Below are 21549 nucleotides of genomic sequence, written 5' to 3'. Positions count from 1 at the left end.
TTGGATGATTGTACATTAAGAAAAGTCTGCATCGTTGCAAATGAAATCGGCAGTTAATAATAATGATTGTGAGTTTACTACCCCTGCGCAGTATGGTGCGCGAGAGTCCATTTCCATACGTCAACTACCGACCCCTAGCGCGGAGAACTCCCGACACTGCGGGGCGCGAGGCGCGAGATACAGCCTTACTCCATAAGGCTCTAGTACTAACAATCTCCACACTGCACTGTACTTTACCCACTTCCGCCGCTAGCCTGACCGGCCCCAGTCAGCTCCTCGCTCCTCAGTCGAGAACGAGCCGTGACGAGTGGTCGACGTGTGAACGCGCTCGCCGAACCGCGCCGAATACATCGACCGACATGTGATCCGAGCAAATTATACAACCACCGTAAATCGATTGATTACAATGAAAAACAACGCGACAGAATGGAAAATTCAACTGAAAATAATTAACCATTGACGTGACAACGTTTTCGTCTCATTGTAACACTTTTTTTTACACTTAAAAACATATTTTTTCGAGTCTCTGTATAAAAAATAAAGTTAAAATTTACAATTAGTCCTTTTAATATGAGCGAAGTTCGACGACGTGATAATATAGTTTCGATGTCAATTAAATGAAATCGTGTTTGAATAAGTTATAAGTGTTAAAATTAACGAAAGAAAGTTAGAAGATTTATATCTGACCCAGTAAGTGTGAATTGCATGCATTGAATAATGATTATATTTATTGACTTTTTAATCCGATCGATTTTATTCGACGTCTCATTCGCCAAAATAATACTAATAATTGTTAGCTTGTAGATATTTATTTAAGTGAATTTAAAGAATAAACATTTTTAAATACTTGACATTCAAAACACATTTTTTTAATATATTTGAATAGACATAAAATACAAAATAAACACAAACAATAATTAAAATAAGTTCACATATTTTTTAATACTTTTAAACTTCTCTAAATGAGCAGTCTGCTCGTGTTTTGAGATTCCTCTCTAGAACTCCCGTTCGTTTTACGTTTATTCATTTCCTATATTACATTTTTATTTTTTACATTGTCAAACATGGCTTTAGTAAAAATTTACATATTAATTTCATCTGACATTATTATTTGAAATCGGAATAAATTTGCTTTCAAAATTTTCAGTTAAATATTTTTTTTTTTGGGAGAGCGTTAATTATATTTGTTTGTTTGTAAAAGCATAGCGATTTTGTGCAGTACTTGATGTAAAAAAAATCTTATTGAAAACAATTGTGTAACTTAGCTTAGCTTAAGTTTTACCGGGTTGTGGTCCCGTGTAGTATTGTGGACTCACGGGCCAATGGTCCGAGGTTCAAATCCCACTCTACCACAATTCGATTTCCATTTTTCCAGCACAAGTTAATTACGACTTTTAGGAAATGGTCTGAAAATTTTAATTTTTAAGTAAATAATAAGAACTCAAGTATTTCTCTTTTTATTTAAAAAAAAATTACAAATGTTTTGTAATAATTAATGATGACGCTTCTACCTCTCTAATAGAGTGACAACTTGCGTTTAGAGAGGAAGTTCGTTTACATTCATTTTTATTTTTATAAAATTGTACTAATTTTATTTTTTTATTTATTTGGAAGTTCAACAAGAATACATAAAATACATTTTTTAAATAAACATTACTAACGTTCTTGATATTTATTCTCAATTATAGAACTCCACCATCTTTCATAAATTATATAAAATAAGTGTGTAAAATCAATTTAAGGAATAATAAAGATTAAGTTTAGTGAAAGATAAGAAAAAAGATTGAGTTAAAGAAACTAATGTAAATTAAAATGATAAAATTTTAGATAATACAAATTTGAGATATAAAAAGTATCGAAGGGTTTTTACAGTTCGTAGTTCTTAATTAGTAGTCAATTCCCTTCTCCGTTGCAATAAATTTATTTTCATGTTCCCAACCGGGTCACCAGAAGTCAAAATTTGCTATATGTCAAATTTTCTAAGAGCAACTTTTGTTTTTATGCCCCGATGTCCAGAATGTGTAGATTAGTCAATTCGTCACACAACTTGGAATACTTTGGGATAGATCTCTTCGTCACATAATAAATAATAATAAAAGAAAGACAATGCCTAATTTTCAACATATCCGTCGTTGTTCTACGATCACGATAATATATTTATGTTAAAAAATGTACTCTAATTTGTAATATAATATCACAAATATACATTCACATTCACAAACAATCGCATACAAAACATATAAAAAAACACACGCCTTCACATACAACACACAGGCATCGTAGGTATTTTCACTGATTTTTTACGCAGAAGATACTACAAAACACCAATAATTTTTCGATAACATTAAAAAAAATTGTTTCTCATAAATAAATAAAAAGACAAAGGCTTTTAAAAACACCTTATTGGCAACTGACTCTTGATATTTTGCGTGAAGTTCGTTTACAATCAGTACGTGTTTGCTCAGAACATCAGCCAGCTCGCGATGTCCCGACACCTCGCGTGGTGCGCGCTGCTGGCGGCGTGCAGCGCCACGTGGCCGCTGGCGTCGCCGTCCCCGACCTTCGGCTTCAGCCTGCCGAGCCTGGCCAGCCTGCCGGGCCTGCCCGGGCCTCCGGCGCCGCGGAAGGCGGCGCCCGGCGCGAAGCCCTACTCGGGGCTGCGCCTCTCCAACGACTCCCTGGTCATGATATATTACTACGACCAGGCGGTGGCGGTGGTGGAACTCGGACCCAACAAGCTGCTGCTCAACTGCGAGATCATAGAAGTGTAGTAAGTAAACCATCTCATATTTCAATTTAATATTTGAAGCGCCAACTTTGCGATTTCCATGGTAAATCATTTAACTAAATTCGATCCAATTCCTTCCCCTTATTCGTTTCCAGGGCCGCGATTATGAACGGCTATCTTCATCGGTATATACTGAGACGGTATAAACTAATACACGTATGAACAGACGGTTTAAACTAATACCCGTATGACAGGCGCCGTGGCGCAGTTGGTAAGACAGCTAACTATGAAACTAGCGTCGCGGGTTTGATTCCCGCCAGTTGCAAGAAAAAAATCCAAGAAAGATTTTTTCTCAATTGGTCTGGGTGTTGTGGTATATTTTTCATAACTTCCTTTCATATCCTATTTTCCAAATGCTGACAAGCCTCTACAGAAGTGGCTTGGCGGGTTATTCCTTCATATATATATTTACATATGAAAATTCAAAGTATCTTCGCCTGTAACCAGTATTAAACATGTTTAGAAAAAAAAAATGTAAACATATTCTATTTTTCATACAGAAAACTTAATTTAACTATAAAATTGAAGATTAATTTTAACTTCCTATCAGAATACTTACCCAGGGTCAATGAGAAGTTAGGAAAAATATCTCCAACTGTCGATAAAATCAAATTTTCCGCACGAAAATGCGTACATAAAAATTGTTCTTTTCACTTCACTTATATATTAATACTTTTAAACTTTTAGTGAAACAACACGCAAAAACTATAAAACGAAACATTTTTTATTATTATCAATGGTTTAAATCGTGATTGTAACAGAACACTTTTTTATCGACCTTATTACGTATTATTTCTGTTTTCATAAACCATTGTGATTGAAAATATTATTTGAATTCTCGCTTGGGTTACAATATTACAATGGGAGTTGTCTTCAATACTCTATAAAGTAAATAGACAGTTGAAGATAATTAGGTTAATTTAGTATTGTAATCAGGACCCTGGGCTCCGATTACAAAAGGAAGTTAACAGAGTTATCTTCAATGAGGAATTCCACTGTTTTCTATTTTTTTTTCTATTAGCGTACTATTTAACTAGGCAAAAATATTTTTTTTTTGTTCGTTATTTACAAAGATATATATTTTTTAAAGTTACATTTATCAAATACCGCGCCAAATGACTGTAATCAGTGTGTCACTATTCAGTAGTGACGTCATGAAACGGTTGGCGTTCTTACTTTCACTGACCTGACAAGAATCTATGGAATATTGCTTTGATTAATTCATTTAGTTGATCGTAATTTGCTCGTTTCTATGTTATGGTTGTTTTTACGAACGCTTCGATTTAGAAAAACCTAGAAAGTTGACATAATCTCTGGTTGAAATGTCAAATTATACTCTTTTTTTTCTATGGTCAAAACGTCCCTTACAAGGTGCGGGGGCTTTAAGCGGAAACCGGAAATACTACACGTAGATATAAGGAGTGACGTCATTATTTACGATTTTAAAATGAATACTATTTTTAACATTTTTTATTTTTAACATTTTTTATTTATTGCGTGCGTTTTTGAAATATTTTATCCTACTCCAAAATTTTTAAATATTCACGTGTACACGAAAACATTTTTAAAATTTATTTCCGCGTTGGGCTGGGATTCCTCATTGTCCATAAAGTAAAATCGAATTTTCTGTACGAAAATATGTATATTTTTGACTGAATTTCAACAATCTTCGTCGGTTATTTGATTATTAAATATTTGAAACAGAAAATTAAATTTTACTTTGTATACAATTGAAGATAACTCTGATAACTTCTCACTGTAATCGGGGCCCTGGTAATATTTGGCAAACGGTTGGATATAATTTTCCAATTTCAGAGTTCCGTAACAACTCGTACTAGAACGTAGAGAATCTTCCATTTACCATAAATTATGTCATTTGCCTGCCCCCACATACTGGTAATAAGACCAGCCGTATTTGAGATCGAAAACATACATATTTAAGGATTTTTTTTCGATAAACTTGGGAAGCAAGGACAAGATTGATGCACTTATTGAGTTTCTCTACTGACGTTTCATGATGCAACTGCAATTTTATGAAAATGAAAACACACTTTAAAACTGGTGGAATTACTTAATGCAATGCTGAGATAAGCATTATCGACAACATTAAGAAATGGGTTCTGCGTTGGTTTGAGCATGCAGAGCGAATGGGCAGCGAAAGGACGGATAAAAAGATTTACGATGCGCATGTTAATGGATGCAGAAATCGGGGAAGACTGACAAAGACATAGCATGATAAAAAAATTTAAAATCTTGAAGATGGGCATGTCAAAAGTCGGAATAATCGGCGCGCGTGTATGAGAAGATGTATGAATGCGGAGGAAGCGCGATATGGCGTCAAATCCTCTATGCCTACGCTTATGGGGAAACGGCGTGAAATTTAGTTGTTGTTGTTATTTTATAGAAAGAAACCTCTATGTTGAATTCGGACTTCCAAAGTCTACAGGTCTAAATTAAAGAGCTGCTGAAAAAATACCGAACATGTAAAAAACGAAATTGCAATGACATGGATTACAGCACACGATGGTAACGTGGAAAATGAGCGAGTGGATGAATTAGCGAAAAAAGCTTCCAAAATGAAAACTCTCCCTACCTATGACCATATTCAATTCAGGAAATCCGTAAAAATATAGGAGTACTAATGGACGAACATTTATGCTGGTGAGCTTATCCTAATGAATTAAGCCGCAAAATATTTTTCAGTCTACGCTCACTTAGAAGGTTGCAAAAATTCTTACCCATTTAGTAGACTATCACTCCCTCTCACTTCTGTTCAATGTACTTCATAGTCCCAACGCTTTTAATACCTGCGTGAAAAATTTCAACGCTTATCAGTTCATAGTTTACGTCTTCGTTCTAATTCTCAAGGCACTCTCTTAATACCCATCAGACAACTCCTCTTTCTTCTCTAACTCATATAGTGCCTATGCGGCTCGACTGTGGAATCATCGCCCATCCACCATCAAAGATGTTTCTACATTATCTCAATTTAAATCATCACGTCTGAAGAAACATCTCATTTCTCTTCGGGGAGAAGAAAGGAGGAGAGATTAATCTCTCCTTTCTTCTTGCCTTCTTCTTCCTTTTTCCCATTGAGTAATAGTATGAGTTTAAGGTCATTTATAAACAAATACGTTTATTTCTATTTTTATAAATCTTTAGCTTTTTAATCTTTATTTTCTATTGAATATATTTTGTAACTTAAATTATAAAAATAAAACGATTATAAGCCCGCCAATGTACAAATAATATTTTGTACAAAAAGTTAAATAACTATTCCCATGTCATACATTAAAAAATAGTGCAAGAAAAATCATATAATACTTGGAACAAAAGATATGTATCAAGCGATACAGGCAAAATAAGGAAATTATTTTTCAAAACTTTAAATGGTGCCGAGATATTGGATACTTTTAGGCGGACTTACGAGCTAACATAAATGCTTTCAGGTCATGGTGCTTTCCGAAAATGTCTTCATAGATTAAAAAAAAGAGATAATGATTGCTGTCCTTGCGATGGACTCATCTCTCAGGACGTCCTCCATATATTACGCGATTGTCCTATGTTTGACGCCGAGAGGTTAAACTGCATACAAATGTGCGCACAATACGGCCAAATTTTTGAAAACCCAGAGGAATTAATAAAAAATGAAGCCACCGCGGAAAGATACATCGACTTTCTAAAGTCCTCAGTTATAAAAATGAAAATAATTAATGAAAACCCAGATCCGTGAAAAATAACTATTGTACAATATATACATACAAGGAAAAAAAGCTTTTTTTATTTATTTACATACATTAGTTTATTGTATATTATTTGAGACAATAAGTTCCAACTCCATGGGACTAAAAGTCCTGTGTTGAGATGGGACGAGCAATTATATGACACAGACACATGAGTATATCACCACAAATATAGGATTAGAAACATAAAAAATATTTTTTTTTTTTTTTAAAAAAAAACACATATATGGCACATCAATATGGTTAACAGCAAACTCAAGCATTTCGAAAATCATCAAGGAGTTTCCCACTCCAATCCCTCCCACTAAGGGAAATCCAGTCCTTAATTCCTTTCTTGAAAACAATTTTTGTCTTTGAGAGCTTAATATGTTCTTCCAAAATATTGAACACTCTCGGTGCGATAAATGAGAGATGTCTCTGAGCAAAAGTCGTACGGGTTTGGGTATGACATAATTCATGCTCTGGGAAAACCTTGAACGGACATTCTGCTGAGACCTCGCCTTATCGTTTGACCAGAAGTTCGTAAGTGCTTCTTGTATGCATAAGCAAAGCAATAAATAACCGGAATAAGGGAAAAAAACCTCTATATCGATATAAGCAATAGTAGTGTCAAGAGTTTTGGTGTAACAAGTTCTTGTTATTTAGTAGTGAAAGAAAAGTCTACGTAATTTTATACAAAAAAATCGCGAAAGAAACGAATAATCTTCTCTCGGTGAGTTAGCTTCCTGGTAACTGGAAATCCATCACATCACTCTATTATTGGTTGATTCGAAAGAACTTGTGACGTAATTCAAAATAGTTCATTTTCGTTTAAATAATTTTGATAAATTTTTACATGAATTTTCGAAATACTTCGACGTACAATGAGGAGGTTCCGAGGTTTTTTTTTTAAAAACATATTTTTTAATAGACAATTAAACTTAGCCAAAACAGTTTTTTAAAATTATTTTTATGTATCGTATTATCAGCGCTATGATTTTTTAACTTTTGTATTTCTGAAATTCCTCCGCGTGTGACGTCTCAAGTTCTCTCCCGCTTCTTCTCGGTCAGTTCTGCCGATTGGCCCGTTGACGGTTAGTAAGCCGGAAATCTTCCGCGACTCTCTTATAATTGTTTGATTCATATGAACTGGTGACGTCGTTCAAAGTAGTTTGTTTTTGTAAAAAAATAATTTTATACATTTCCAAGAGACTTTGCCATATAATTTAATGATCTTTTTTTTACCGCGCGAAAGAAAACATTTTTACATTAAATTTCCGTAGCACTAAACTTTCTTATTAATCCACGTGTATTACAAAAATAACATGTAACTTTTCTAGCTGTTTCACGTGAGTTTATTTTGATATTCTTTAGTCTTAAGTCTAAAGAAACTAGTTGCGGATAAAAAATAATCTCCGGCAAAGCCAGTGTTGTGCAAGTTTCAACGGGAAGTTTTGTTAAAGCTACAAAATGAGCTTCATACAAAATAGACACAAACAACGCCGTACCGCGACCGAATCGAGTCCCTTCATAAAACCGGAAAAGTTTCGCCGCTGAAAAAAATAATATTTTTGCTTCTTCGGACGGACGGATAAACAACACAACAGGAAATATTACATGCAACGAATTCCGATAAAAATATAGATTTATTTAATCCAATATATAATACAAATACAGGTAAACGTCGTTTTGCGCCGGTTTGATTCACGACGATTTACAATTACGCCGGTTGGTGCCGGCGTGGGATTCCCCGGTTCGGCCGACACCAGTAGCTCAATCACAAATAACTAACGTGTATTAGCACACGTCACGTTAGCAAGCGACGAGATAAAAAATTCTCACTATGGTTTTTTTATCGTATTCGCGGTCACTATGCAACATCCGTATTTCACACCTCATATTAAATTTCAAAATATTTACGTTTCGCGACGTGTAATCCTGCTGCGCAATCACACATTTGAATTTCGCCGGTGTAAATATGGAAACATTCCAAAACTGCTACTTTTATTATATAAATATGGGTTTATATTTACACCTGATGATGGGAAATTCAGAATACCTGAAAATAATAGTGTTATTATATTAAACTCGTATATGGTGTTTAATTTTAAATAAATTGGGCTGGAATTCCAAACGCTCTCGTATTATTTCGTGTATTTACATACAAAATACACGAGAAAAACTGTTTTTTCGTGCCGCGAAAGTGGTTCGGAATAGCACCCCTGATGATGGGTAATTCAGAATACTTGAAATACGTGGTGCTATTATATAAAACTCGTATGTGGTAAAAATTTACAAAGTGTTTTATTTTAAATAAATTAAAAATGTTTTTCCACAAAGTAAATGCTGAATCAATAAATAATATAGTTCATAGCATCTTAAGAACTAATTTAAACTTTCAATAACATTACTATGAAATATTTCAAGTCTTTGTCTTATGCTCCTTCCACATATTAGAAAAGCGTTTTAAAGACCAAGGGTCTTCTTATCGGGTCGTTCAAACTTTTTAAAATTTCAATTTCAGAGGATACGCGGTGCCAGCCAATTTTGATGAAAAGATATTTGAATACTGTTTTTCTATCTACTATCTCGCAAATGCCTCCACGATTCCGTGCGAACAAGACAACTGCGCGTCGCACTAATTATGCCTGGATAAAATCGGCAAAATTAACGATTCGTTGTCCCGCTTTCCGCACCCCTAAACTGAATTGATTTAGCTGATATTTTTTTTAGAAAGAGTATTAGAATGAAGTTTTCTCGGTACCTTTTGCGTTTTTAAATATAGTTATTATATTTGTAAATCGTATGTCCGAAGATGCAGATAAAACTGCGAGCTTTTATGGGATTTCGGATGGTCCTAGCACACATAAGAAACAATTTATCAAAAAAGCAAAACAATAGCGTAAATATCCATAGTAGCCAATAATAAACCGCTCTAGTGCCATAATCCAGGGAGAAAATACGGAAATACTATGAAGAAAAGTCCGACCGCGACTTTAGTTGAATTCAACGCTTTCATTATCTTAATCGGCTCATTTGTTTTTTATTCATTGTTTTTTTTTTTAAGGAAAATAAATATTTGCGTTCTATGTTTTACCCAAATATTTAATTTTAAGGGCCATTTTTAATGAGTTGTAAATAACTCACTATTAGAAAATTGGAACTTAGTTGGGGTAGAATGGGATTTGAACCGCTGACCTTTGAACCGTGAGTCCGTGACATAACCCGATTAAAACGTTAAGTACAAAATAATTTATTAGCACTTTGACGGGCTTATCGCTAAAAGCAATATCTTCCAGCCAACCAAAAAACAGAATGGTCAAAAGAAAAATTTGTGAAAATGTGTACTTGATATTTAAAAAATTACAGTTGTATTTTAGTGGGCAGATAAAGCTTGCATATATTTTATTTATTATATACCCATACGGCCAAAGCCAATTGCAACCGTCATATGAAATATATGTACAAAAAACTGAACAAAAAGAACATAAAACTACGTAGCAAAGACAAGGGAAATAAAATAATGGCATATAATATATTCAAAAACACGATCAACATGTAATACTTCGAGCTGACCCATGCCAATCCATCTTCATCCCACACTGTGATAAAGGCGGAGAGATCTAGGAAAAATGGGAAGAACTATTCCATAATCTATTTATCTTTATTTGACTTTCCATTATGTTGTATCCGAACTCAACTCAGGGCCCTTGGCCTCATAGAGTTTGGGATACGTTATTATTGATTTTTTTGTATGAATGAATAAATAATATAAATAATTGGAAACACTAACGTAATACATATTTATGTCGAATATTGTCATTTTTCCATGACTGTATTACAATCGCACGAAATTATGGAAAATTGTAGAGTTAAACCACCCTTCAAATCTATTTTTCATGTCGACCTTCCCAGGAATCGAACCCGGGACCTCAAGCATGAAGGGGAAGGCGCTAACCACTATGCCTTTCGATTCTCCTTTTCAGGATTTTTACCCGAGAGCAGCTGTCGAGTCAAAAACACTCGTGAAGGGGTCAGGCTCTATTTCACATAAAAACTTAAAACAATTCTTTACCCGCCTCAGGAGAGCTTATTAGATCAAAATACTGTTGAACGTACTTTTTAAATTATTTTTTCAAAAAAAGCATTGACGAATTTCAGTGATAAGGAAAATTGGATACAAAAAAATATTTACATCCGGTAAATAAATAGCATTTAATTTAGAAGAGGCATTTTGTATCTAGTGAAGCCGCTAGGAATATTTTCTTGCAATTTTACATCTCAAGCACTTATTTTTAATTTATTTCATTTTTGTATTGCAAGCAAGTATTTTTTTCCCAATAAACGCCGTATTCCAGCACTGAACTGAACTGAAAAAATGTTCGGCGATATTTTTTGAAAGTGTATGAAAAAAGTGAACTTGTTTGAACTACGTCACAAGTTCTTCCGAACCAACCAATCAACTAGAGCGTTGTTATGTGTAGTGATAGATTTTCGGTTTCCGGGGAGCCAACCAGTCAGGACAACTCTCCGACGACAAATAGTGACGTTACGGGAGGAGTAAATGTAAAATTACAGAACTTTAAAAAATCATAGCGACGATAATACGATAGATAAAAATAAAATAAAATAAATCGACCTATTTTAATGGCCTTTTCAAAAAAACACATTAACTTACAGTTTCCATATTTCATATTTTAGTTGATTTACGTTTAAGATATTGCATACGTAAAATACTAAAATGTATATCTAATTGATTTTATGCTGCAATGCATAATTTTACGTCTTTCCATTACGAACCATAACTAACAACGATATGAAAATGATTAATTAAATAGGTTTGTTTGTTATCGTTTAGTTCCAAAATAATCCAATACAAATCAACCGATTCAGAAAATGACGTTTCTCCCCGTAAATATTTTCCCGGTTAACGATCTGCAATTTAGCCGTCAAAATGTCACGTTCGTTCGCTCGAGTATGAAACGAGCTCGGTGTTAAGTGATTGTCGCTTTTAGTAAAGTGCTCAATGTTTAGCGTCCGTTTTGAGCCCTGGGGGCGTGACGTCACGGCGGGATCTGGGACGCCGCCGCCGCATTGCGACTTGTAACTACTGCGCTCTGGCGGGAAAGCCTACATTTGAAATAATCCCAGTTTGCCGGTTATTTTAGGCACCAAAATGAAATTAATTTAACGCCTTATGTGGCAACACTTGGCTCTATATTCAAATTATATTGCTCGACAATAATGTTGCAAGGAGGAGAACATTTGAGATAAGGTACCTAATTGTTTAATGACTTTATTCCGTATTAGATGTATATACTCTAAGCTTTATTCATAATTGAATTTGATAGTGTGTAGGTATAACAAATAGCTTTGTGTTTTTTTTGTCATATTGAAATCTTAAGTCATTAAGCCATATAGTTATTGTTTATAATACCTACGTAGTATATACAAAAATCATTTCAAACTTAAATGAATTTGTTTATTAATGGACAATAGACATAGTCTAATTGTTACATATTGACACATTTCTTTTGCGGTGCCTGATCGGGTCCGCCCGAAATTAGCGATCACTACAGCAAAAGCATCTACAGTGATTATTTCTATAAATGACTTAAATTTTAACAAAAAGGTTTCGAAAGTAGTACAAACTATTTTTTTTTTAAATAACCAAACTTCTTACCAAGCTCTTTCCTGTACCCTTTTCGATATAATAACAAGTTTTAAATTATTTATATTTTTTTCTACTTACGCTACCACACACACGCACCCTCTCCTTCATTCATTTCCACACACACATGTACCTTCTCCCTCATTCATTCGCGCATACACACATTCATATACACACACATTAATACAAACGTTCGCATAAAATAAAATAAAATAAAATAAAATAAAATAAAATAAAATAAAATAAAATAAAATAAAATAAAATAAAATAAAATAAAATAAAATAAAATAAAATAAAATAAAATAAAATAAAATAAAATAAAATAAAATAAAATAAAATAAAATAAAATAAAATAAAATAAAATAAAAAAAATAAAAAAAATAAAAATAAAATAAAATAAAATAAAATAAAATAAAATAAAATAAAATAAAATAAAATAAAATAAAATAAAATAAAATAAAATAAAATAAAAAAAATAAAAAAAAATAAAAAAAAATAAAATAAAATAAAATAAAATAAAATAAAATAAAATAAAAATAAAATTTAATTGAATAAAATAAAACAAAATTATCATTTTTTGTAAAAGGTTCTTTGAACCGTTGATGTATACATAAATAAATAATCTCCTCATGCACGTACACCGATCATTCAGACTTTTGACATGTCTACCTTAAAGTAGGTATTTGTTGGATTTGAAGGTCTTTTTCGTTCTTCCTCGTTTTCTGCATTTGTTAACATTTGCATCGAAAACTTTTTAGCGGTTCTTCGTCGTCCATTCGCTTTACCTGTCCAATGTATTTAGTTTGTGTAAAATCAATATTCATTTTAGGATGCTTTAGTTTACAGCTCTAAAATGATAAATTTATATCGAAATGACTTTGTTTTTTTGTCAAAATATAGGTCTAATATTGCCAGCTAAACATGACAGCAAACCAAACTGGGTGTTTTTGTAAAAATGATCATATTTCCTGTTTATTGTCCACCGGATAAAAGCTCTCGCTTTTATGTAATGACAGTATGAAACGTGATATCCGTCCCCAAAGTCCATGTATCATTTGCTCATTTAATACGAAGAGTCCAAAACTAACCAATATAATACATAATTTCTCAATACCCGATGAATCCACATCGCTCTTTTGCGAAAGGTCAAAAAACCAAATTGTGTCAATTCAATATTGTGAAATTCTAATTACTAACAAAGCTAGTATTTTCTAAGCGAACTTGACGGATCGTTATTTATTACTTAAGATTACGCCGAATTAATCTTGCGCAAGGGTAAAAATATACATTCCTAACACTTGGGCAATTGATTTCATGATAACACGACCTAAATTTAACTCATTAAAACTTTATTTAGAGGTAGAGAGTAAGTGAAAATGGATAAAAAAACATTTGTCTAAATAATAATATTGGCCTTTAATTTGTCTTAAATGTAGATTCGGAATATGAGAGGCCGGTTATTGCGGAGTTCCACAAGGAGAAAGTTAAACCTGTAGGAATAAGTTGTCGAGTGTTGGTCGGAGCTCCTACCCCAGTTAGAGATTGACAGAAAAGACACGAACTTGCTGTTTGATGTTTATTTATTACATGGCGAATAAATAAGGAATTATGTCGGACGAGTTACGTCGATGATGGGTTGAAGAGACTGCACTTAAACTACATGCTGGAAATGAGTGACGTCGTCCAGCTGGTCTGACGTGAACTGAACTTGTTGACCTGACCAACTGAACGGGCTGACTGTAGTCTCTTTATAGACGACGTTCCTTTGTAACTACATGAACTAATTTCTTCATGGTAGGGACGATGTGAATGTACTGCAGAACAATGCTCCCGGTTTAACGTGCAATACTATAAGAGTTGCATTATACAAATGTATTAGATTCGATAGAAAATGATGACATTGCATCGTCGGTCATCAGTCTACTTTTAACACGTGTGTGTCATCGATTATGGACAAAGGACCTTACAAATCCACAACTAAAAAAATCATTGAATGCAAAAAATAACAATCATATCCCAGTCTGTTTTAAGAAATAGTTACGGCATTATCTGTTGGAAGAGAAATTAGCTTACCAGAAAGACAATATAGGGGCATATCAGCTGATAGCTGCCTGCTCCTAATTTGATAATAATAATATTCATTCGAAAAATAGAGATTATTTGTATATTTGAGGGTATTAAAAGCAAACCTAGAAATCTTTATTGAAGGAGTTACAGTTGAAATCTGTTTTTACAAGATTTAGAGACGGTTTTGAATTACGCGGGTAGGTTTTTACGTGTGGTTAATTTTGGCTTCAATAACTCATTTTCTTATAATACCACATTCAATGATTTTTTGAAATTGAAATTAAATTATTTGTACAAGCAATACATTGTTGGTTGGCAGATATGTTCGCTGTCGAATCCAAATGTCGAACAATATAGAAATTAAACCATTTTCGTGCAAAAGATCGTCTCAAACATGACTGAAGCGAAAAAGAATACTTGCTTGCAAATGTTATTTTATAGATAAAAGTTCTTTATTTATTCACAGACTCAAACAGTTATTTTTCTTCTAAATGAGCCACTACGGTGGCGGTGAAGGTTGGCCATCATCATGATAATTTTTATTTTGTCCGCAACCACTATAAATAAAGATTTAAGGCTATAGCGGAACCACTCCCTTAAGTTTTTAAGCCAGGAGATAGTCGTCTGCCTACACTGCGTAATACCTTGTAATACAATAGAGGCGATTTAATACTTCTATCTCCGCATTAAAGTTCAAATTCTAGACTTATTTTTCAGGGAGCTGAACATGATCACTTTGGAGATCGACGTCTTTCGAGACGAGAAAATATGTTTAAGAGGCAAATACTCTTACTATTGGAGAGAGTAATATACATTAATAATGTCGAACCATCGCTCAAGGGTCCTAGTCTGATATGTCGTCTCAATTTTACACCTTAAATATTTTATTTTATTTGTTATGGTATTATGAAATAATAAAAGAACTCGAATTAGTTGTATTTCGGTACTATTTCTCTTTCTTTTTTCATAGCGCTCTCGTTCTACACATGATTCATAAGCAATTTTATGATATTTTAAGCAATAATAGGTAGGTTCATACAATATGTATTTGTATGTTCATTTTGAACCAACGTACACGTATTGTCATACCTACCTTGTTTTATTGTTGACATTACATTGTATTCACTGCATTTTGTGGTTACCTACCGTACTCGTATTGTATGGGACTCGTTGCACATTATTCATTAAATGTGTATCAATTAAATTTTAAAATAAAATACTTTTTTTTTTCAGAATAACGTTTCGAAATTTACTTTACGAAATTTACTATCGAAATTTACCATACTTTTAAAAACTACAATTTATAACATTTCTTGAGTTAAACATTTACAAAAAGGTTTCGAAAGTAAGTAGGTATAATTTTTTTTTATTTTTTTTAAATCAAACTTCCTACCAAGCTCTTTCCTGTACCCTTTTCAATATAATTACATTTTTTATATACTTACGCACTCACACTCACACACACGCACCCTCTCCCTCAATTATTCACACAGCACTTGCACTCTCACCCTCATTCATTCACACATACACACACATGAATACAAACGTCACACACATAAAATTACGTAAATTATTTTCTTATATTTTGTGTACTATTAGATTTACAGTGGATTTTTTCAATTGGCTCTAGTATTGTTTATATATTTCTACTCCTTTTTTATGTAATAGCTGTAAAATTCATAATAAAATAAAATAAAATATAGTTGTACCAACATGAAACTTATAGTAACTTAAAACAAAAGAGAGTATATGGAGGATGCAAAGTATGACCCCATATCAGGTACAGCCGGTATTGGGGTCTGATCTGTAAAATTGGATTGTTTAATTTAAATTAAGGATCACGTATAACAACTCATACCGGCAATTATTCGGATTGCCTAGGTACTGCAGTGCCTCTGAAATGTTTACAGCTGGACGAATAAACACCTTCGCTGCCCTGCTTCGCCAAAGAGCCTGGAGCCTATGGGAACGCCTAAAAAAGTCTAATAACGAAATTCTCCAAGCCACTGCAGAGTGGATCCAATCACCGTTGTTCAAGCGATGGCGCGATATGTTAAGACCACCATAAGTGCTGCAATATAAAATTTTATTTTATGTTTATATTTATGTTTATTGTTATATTTATGTTTATTGTTATATTTTTGTTTATATTTATATTTATGTTCATGTTTATATGTTTATATGGTAGAATTGGCTCTGCACTTTATAGCCATTTTACTGGAATAAAAATTTAAATAAATAAAATAAAATAATTTTTCAAATAAACCTACCCTTTGACGAATGAAATTAAAAACCATAGATACTCTTGTAATAAATGATAATCTATCAATTATTGATTGAGTCTCCGGAAGGTCTGATTGGCTGTTGTCTGTCAGTTTCTCACGATAAGTTATTCATAAGTTAACTTCCCAAGTTCTCCGACTGTAGCCAAGGTCGACTGAATCGTGTTTTACTATTGATGGTCTCCTATTTTGACGTCTGTTCTAATAGTTTTAGCGTATCCATAGCGGGGAAGTTCCGAGCCATAAATACCACCCAATGATGTCTACGCTGACGTGGGTTTAAACCCCTATGTACGAGTATGTCATGTCAGAAATTGCTATCGATTTAATCAACCATTATATTATTACTCGTAAATAGGTAGATACATATGACGCAAATATTGAAATAAACCGCGTTTTTTTGATATTACAAAACATATTTTGTTTGCAGAATGTTTTTTTATATTTTCTTTATTTTTATTTATTTATTCTCACAAATACATATATTACAAAATAAAAACGTATCCCTAATTAACGTAACGTATCCTAAACGGATCACCTTGAACGTAAAAGTTATTTGAAAAATTATTCCATACTACTTTTGGCCCTCAACCGAGGTTTAAAGTTTATCACTGTCTGAACATTTTGTTAATTATCTATATTGATAAAATTATTTTTTTGTTAGTAAAGATATAACTTAATCACAATACAAAATCGAACACGTTTTAAAACTACCAAAATGCAAAAAGTTCACACTCCGCGGAACTGATTCTGTTGAGCGCCTGGCTAATATTGACAAAAACAATGCTACCCATTTATTGTAAAACAAAATGCAACTCACGCCGTTAGATGCTTATTAAATAAGGTTTAATGTAAATTAAAAAATATAATTAGACTGATTTTCTTACTTAAATACGAAATGACAGCCGGTTTAGCGCAAAAAATGGACTATTTTCTTTTTCTTTTGAAAAAACTTCAAGCTCTGGTTGAGGGTCAAAAGTAGTTTCGATTTTTTTTTTGGATATCTTTTGCATTCCGAGTAATAATAATAATAATATTTGGCTGATTTATATAGCGCCATTTTTGTAAAAAATCACCTCAAGGGCGCTTTACAATTGTATACCTAAACTTACATTCTAACTAAACTAAAGTGATATATTATATTTACAGATTGAAATTGAGGGTATGATAGTTTAAAGAAGTGGGATTTTAGTGGGGATCTGAACTGACTGGGACTGTCGATGAATCGTAAGTTTGAAGGCAATTGGTTCCAGGCATAGGGGCCGGCGGCGGCAAAAGCACGATCTCCAAATCTAGTGTTTAGGGAGCGCCGGATTTCGACAAGTTTTCCTCTTCCTGAATCAAATGCTGACCTAAGAGTAGACTTTATTTGACGTGTATTTTCCCTAATGCAAAGGTCCGATAGGTATTTTGGAGCCATTTCATGAAGGGATTTGAATACTGTCCAGCAAAGCTTGTATTTTATTCTCTCTGGGCTTTTTAACCAGTGCAAATGTCGAAGATGTTGTGAATTGTGAGAATATTTTTTTACTCTCGTAATAATCCAAAAAGGAAACTTTTTAGACCCCTTTCATTTAAGAATTCGGGAAAACAAAATATTAGCCCACCTATCGGCATATTATTAAACAATAGCAAAAATTAAAAATAAATATATAAACGCATATTTCAATGAACATCTGGACAACACGCGTAATAGTACATAAATCTATGCAATATCTAGCAGCAGTCTCCTGCAATGGTCTCTTCCCTTAGATAAAATCCAAACTCGTACACTTCTCCTGAAAATGGATTTCGTTTTGGAGAACTTAATATCCGGGACATTGAACACTCTTGGGGCCACAAAAGAGATATTTCTCTGAGCAAAAGTCGTACGTGTTTTTGCTATTAAACAATTCAAATTACAGTAAAACCTCGTACGAGAATTCTGCTGGGATCTCCTTTTGTAACTGCATGGCCAGAAACATGTCAATGATTCTTTTTAAAAAAAATTGTCTAGTATTCAGTATTTTCATAAATTGAAACGATGTTTAAGTTGGGAAAGTGAGGGGATATCAAAGCAACACTCTAAGTATAAGTGATATTTTTTACTGAACGTAAATAATATTCTCGGCGGAAATTTAAAATGAAGTGTATAGATACATCCGTGTAAATACGGGCCCACCCGATTACAAAAGAAAAGTTAACAGATTTATTTTTAACTGTCTATAAAGTAAAATCGAATTTTTTGTACGAAAATGTGTATATTTGTATGATTTAAAATAAATCATGTTCAATTTGAGGTTACCAACGAAAATTCTTTAAATTTTCATACAAATGTACACTTTTTTGTACAGAGAATTTGATTTTACTAAACAGGGTGTTCTTTAAACCTTGTCACATCCGAAACCACGAAGATCAGTATGAGCAAGAAGACATATTGGCACATTAAAATAAATTTTTAGAACGAATAAAATTTACAAAAAATAAAATATTAAAAAAACAAATGGTTGCTTACTTCTGCAGGGGAGAAACGAAAAGAGGGGAGGGGGAGTCTGATACACCGTTAACCGCGCCTCCGCGCCCCCCTCGCTTCTCCCCTGCAGAAGTAAGCAACCATTTGTTCCTTTTAATATTTAATTTTTACAAATTTTCTTCGTTCTAAATATTTTTTAAAATATGCCAATATGTCTTCTTGCCCATACTGATCATCGTGGTTTCGGATGTGACAGGGCTTAAAGAACACCCTGTATAGACAATGATAAAGTTCAGTTCTTTTTTAAAAAAATAAAATATGTAAATATATATTTGTTAATAGACTATCAAACTATGTCAAAATATTATAATGTATCGCGTTATCAGCCATGATTAATTTAAAGTTTGTACTTTTGAAATTACTCCGTGGGTGACGTCTCAAGTTCTCTTCGGTCAGTTTTGCTGATTGGTAAGTTTGTCTCCCGTAAACCGGAACTGCAAAACACCCTTTCATTGGTTGGTTCGGAAGAACTAGTGGCGTCGTTCATTGTAGTTCGTTTTTATTATTTTTTTCTATATTAAATTTTCAAGAAACTTAAATGGTGTAAATTTTACCGCGCGTGAGAAAACAATTTTTTACATCCAATTTACTCCAATAACTTTGTTAATTTCCCATTGTAAGACAGTCCCGGGATTGTTCTTAACCTTTTCCACAGTTAGAAGAAAACCCCTAGTATATTTTGACTGGAAAGGTTTGAAGGGCGATCGTAATCAAGTTATCACAATGGCATAAGCATCGTATTGTAAAACTACTAAGATTTATCTCGAGCTTGCGGGTGATATTAATATTAGGTGTATCGGAATGTTCTTTTCAAACTGGGGACTAAATAGCGAAACTCCCGCATTGCGGAAGTGTATCCACTTCCGCAATCTTAATCCTTTGATAAAGGACTGACCTAAAAGGCTATGGTGTGATTAATTATGAAATTACCCCCAATTACACAATAGTACGGAAATTTTGGAAGAACATGTCATGTTCTTTGGGCGTCAAACTTCCATTAATAAAGATAAAAATATTATTTTTTGTTTTACTACTTTTAAATTAAAATAGCATTAATTTAAAATGTAAAAAAGTGTAGAACTCCGTTTATCCGAACTCCAATCATCTGGATTGATAAATTTCCTAATCGTTATCAGGAAATAAAGAAATAACGGAGAAGTTTTTAATTTCAATTTAATTGTGCAATTAACTTTGCTGGATATGTTTAAGTAAGTTTTTAACGTGATTCGAATTCGCTGTATTATTTTAAAAGCCATAAAATCTGGCACTCATTAATCCGGATAATTGGAGTTTTGATGTATAAGTATTATAGGCTGTGAAATTTAGGTATATGTGTGAAGAAGGGGATATTTTGTAATAGTTTTAAGGTGTTTTCCTAAATGTGATTTTAATTAATAATTATTTTGGTATATTTTTTTTATTTATTCGGAATTTTTACAGCTATTACATAAAAAAATAGTAGAAAAATATTTTAAAAAAAAATAAAAATTCCACTCTTAATCTAATAATACACAAGAAAAGAGTTCACAAAATCGTATGTGTGCGACGTTTGTATTTATGTGTGTGTATGTGAATGTGTGTGAATGAATGTATGAAATGTAATTTAAAACGAGTATTTTTATTTAAAAAACGGGTATAGGAGATAACTTGGTAAGAAGTTTGACTATAAAAAAAATAAAATGAAAATAGTTATGATGTTTTTATTGTATTTTAAAAAGTATAGTAAGTTTTAAAACTTTATTCGGTATAAAGCATTTTAATTTAAAATTTAATTCGTACATATTGAATAAATAAAATATGCAACGAGTTCCATATAATACGGTTTATATTGAGTAGGTACCTGTTTAGATTGACAGGTTTTATATTAAATATATGAAAAACGTTTTCTTATACCCGGTAAAAATAAGAACGTTTTATTGAGAGCGAAGTCTCTCGAAAATGTATGAAAATATTTATAAAAATACGTTTAAATAAAAATGAACTATTTTAAAACATCACAGGTTCAGGGCGCACCAGCTTCCTATAACGAGCGTTTTGAGGATTCGGCGGAGGACCCGCCATGTGTTGCGTGCTGCGCATGCCTCAGGAAAACCTAAACACAACTTGCCTCTTGTTTACACCTGAGGGTTCCCGCCATCTTGGGAGGACGTCTCATGAACGTCCGTTACATAAAGAAACAAATAGACAAGAAACTGAACAAAAATAACATAAAACTATGTAGCAAAGACGAACAAGGGAAATAAAATAATGCTATAAAATATATTCATAAATACGATAAACATATATTATGGGACTTAGAGTTAAACTATGACAATACATCTTCATCCCACACTGTTTAAGTAACAAAGAGATCCAAGAAAAGCCGGAAAATCTATCCCAAAGAGTTCCAAGTTATGCGACGAATTGACTAATCTACACATTATGGACATTGGGGCATAAAAACAAAAGTTGCTCTTAGAAGATTTGATAAATAGTAGATTTTGACTTCTGTTGTCATGGTTGGGACG

The 21549-nt window shown here is 32.9% G+C and overlaps 1 protein-coding gene across 5 annotated transcripts in view; it reads left to right on the top strand.

The window, feature by feature from the left end:
• Positions 1–220: 220 nt before the first annotated feature.
• Positions 221–21549, top strand: part of LOC148272329 (uncharacterized) — an 88677-nt gene continuing 67348 nt past the window's right edge. Inside the window, exons 1-2 of one of the 5 annotated variants that reach the window (XM_088240187.1) lie at positions 221–388; positions 2309–2770. In XM_088240187.1, the coding sequence (XP_088096313.1) occupies positions 2484–2770 (287 nt within the window). In that variant the 5' untranslated portion in view covers positions 221–388; positions 2309–2483. Of the gene's footprint in view, positions 691–2308; positions 2771–21549 lie in introns of all 5 variants that reach the window. The other 4 variants (XM_088240185.1, XM_088240189.1, XM_088240188.1 and 1 more) reach the window with 4 other exon arrangements.

This window comes from Micrasema longulum, unplaced genomic scaffold (genome assembly GCF_059751315.1).
Source record: "Micrasema longulum isolate JH-2025_06_02 unplaced genomic scaffold, ASM5975131v1 h1tg002375l, whole genome shotgun sequence".
In the NCBI taxonomy this organism is placed as follows: domain Eukaryota; kingdom Metazoa; phylum Arthropoda; class Insecta; order Trichoptera; family Brachycentridae; genus Micrasema; species Micrasema longulum.
Note: the sequence above shows the minus strand (reverse complement) of the source record. Positions and strands in the feature narration are given on the sequence as shown.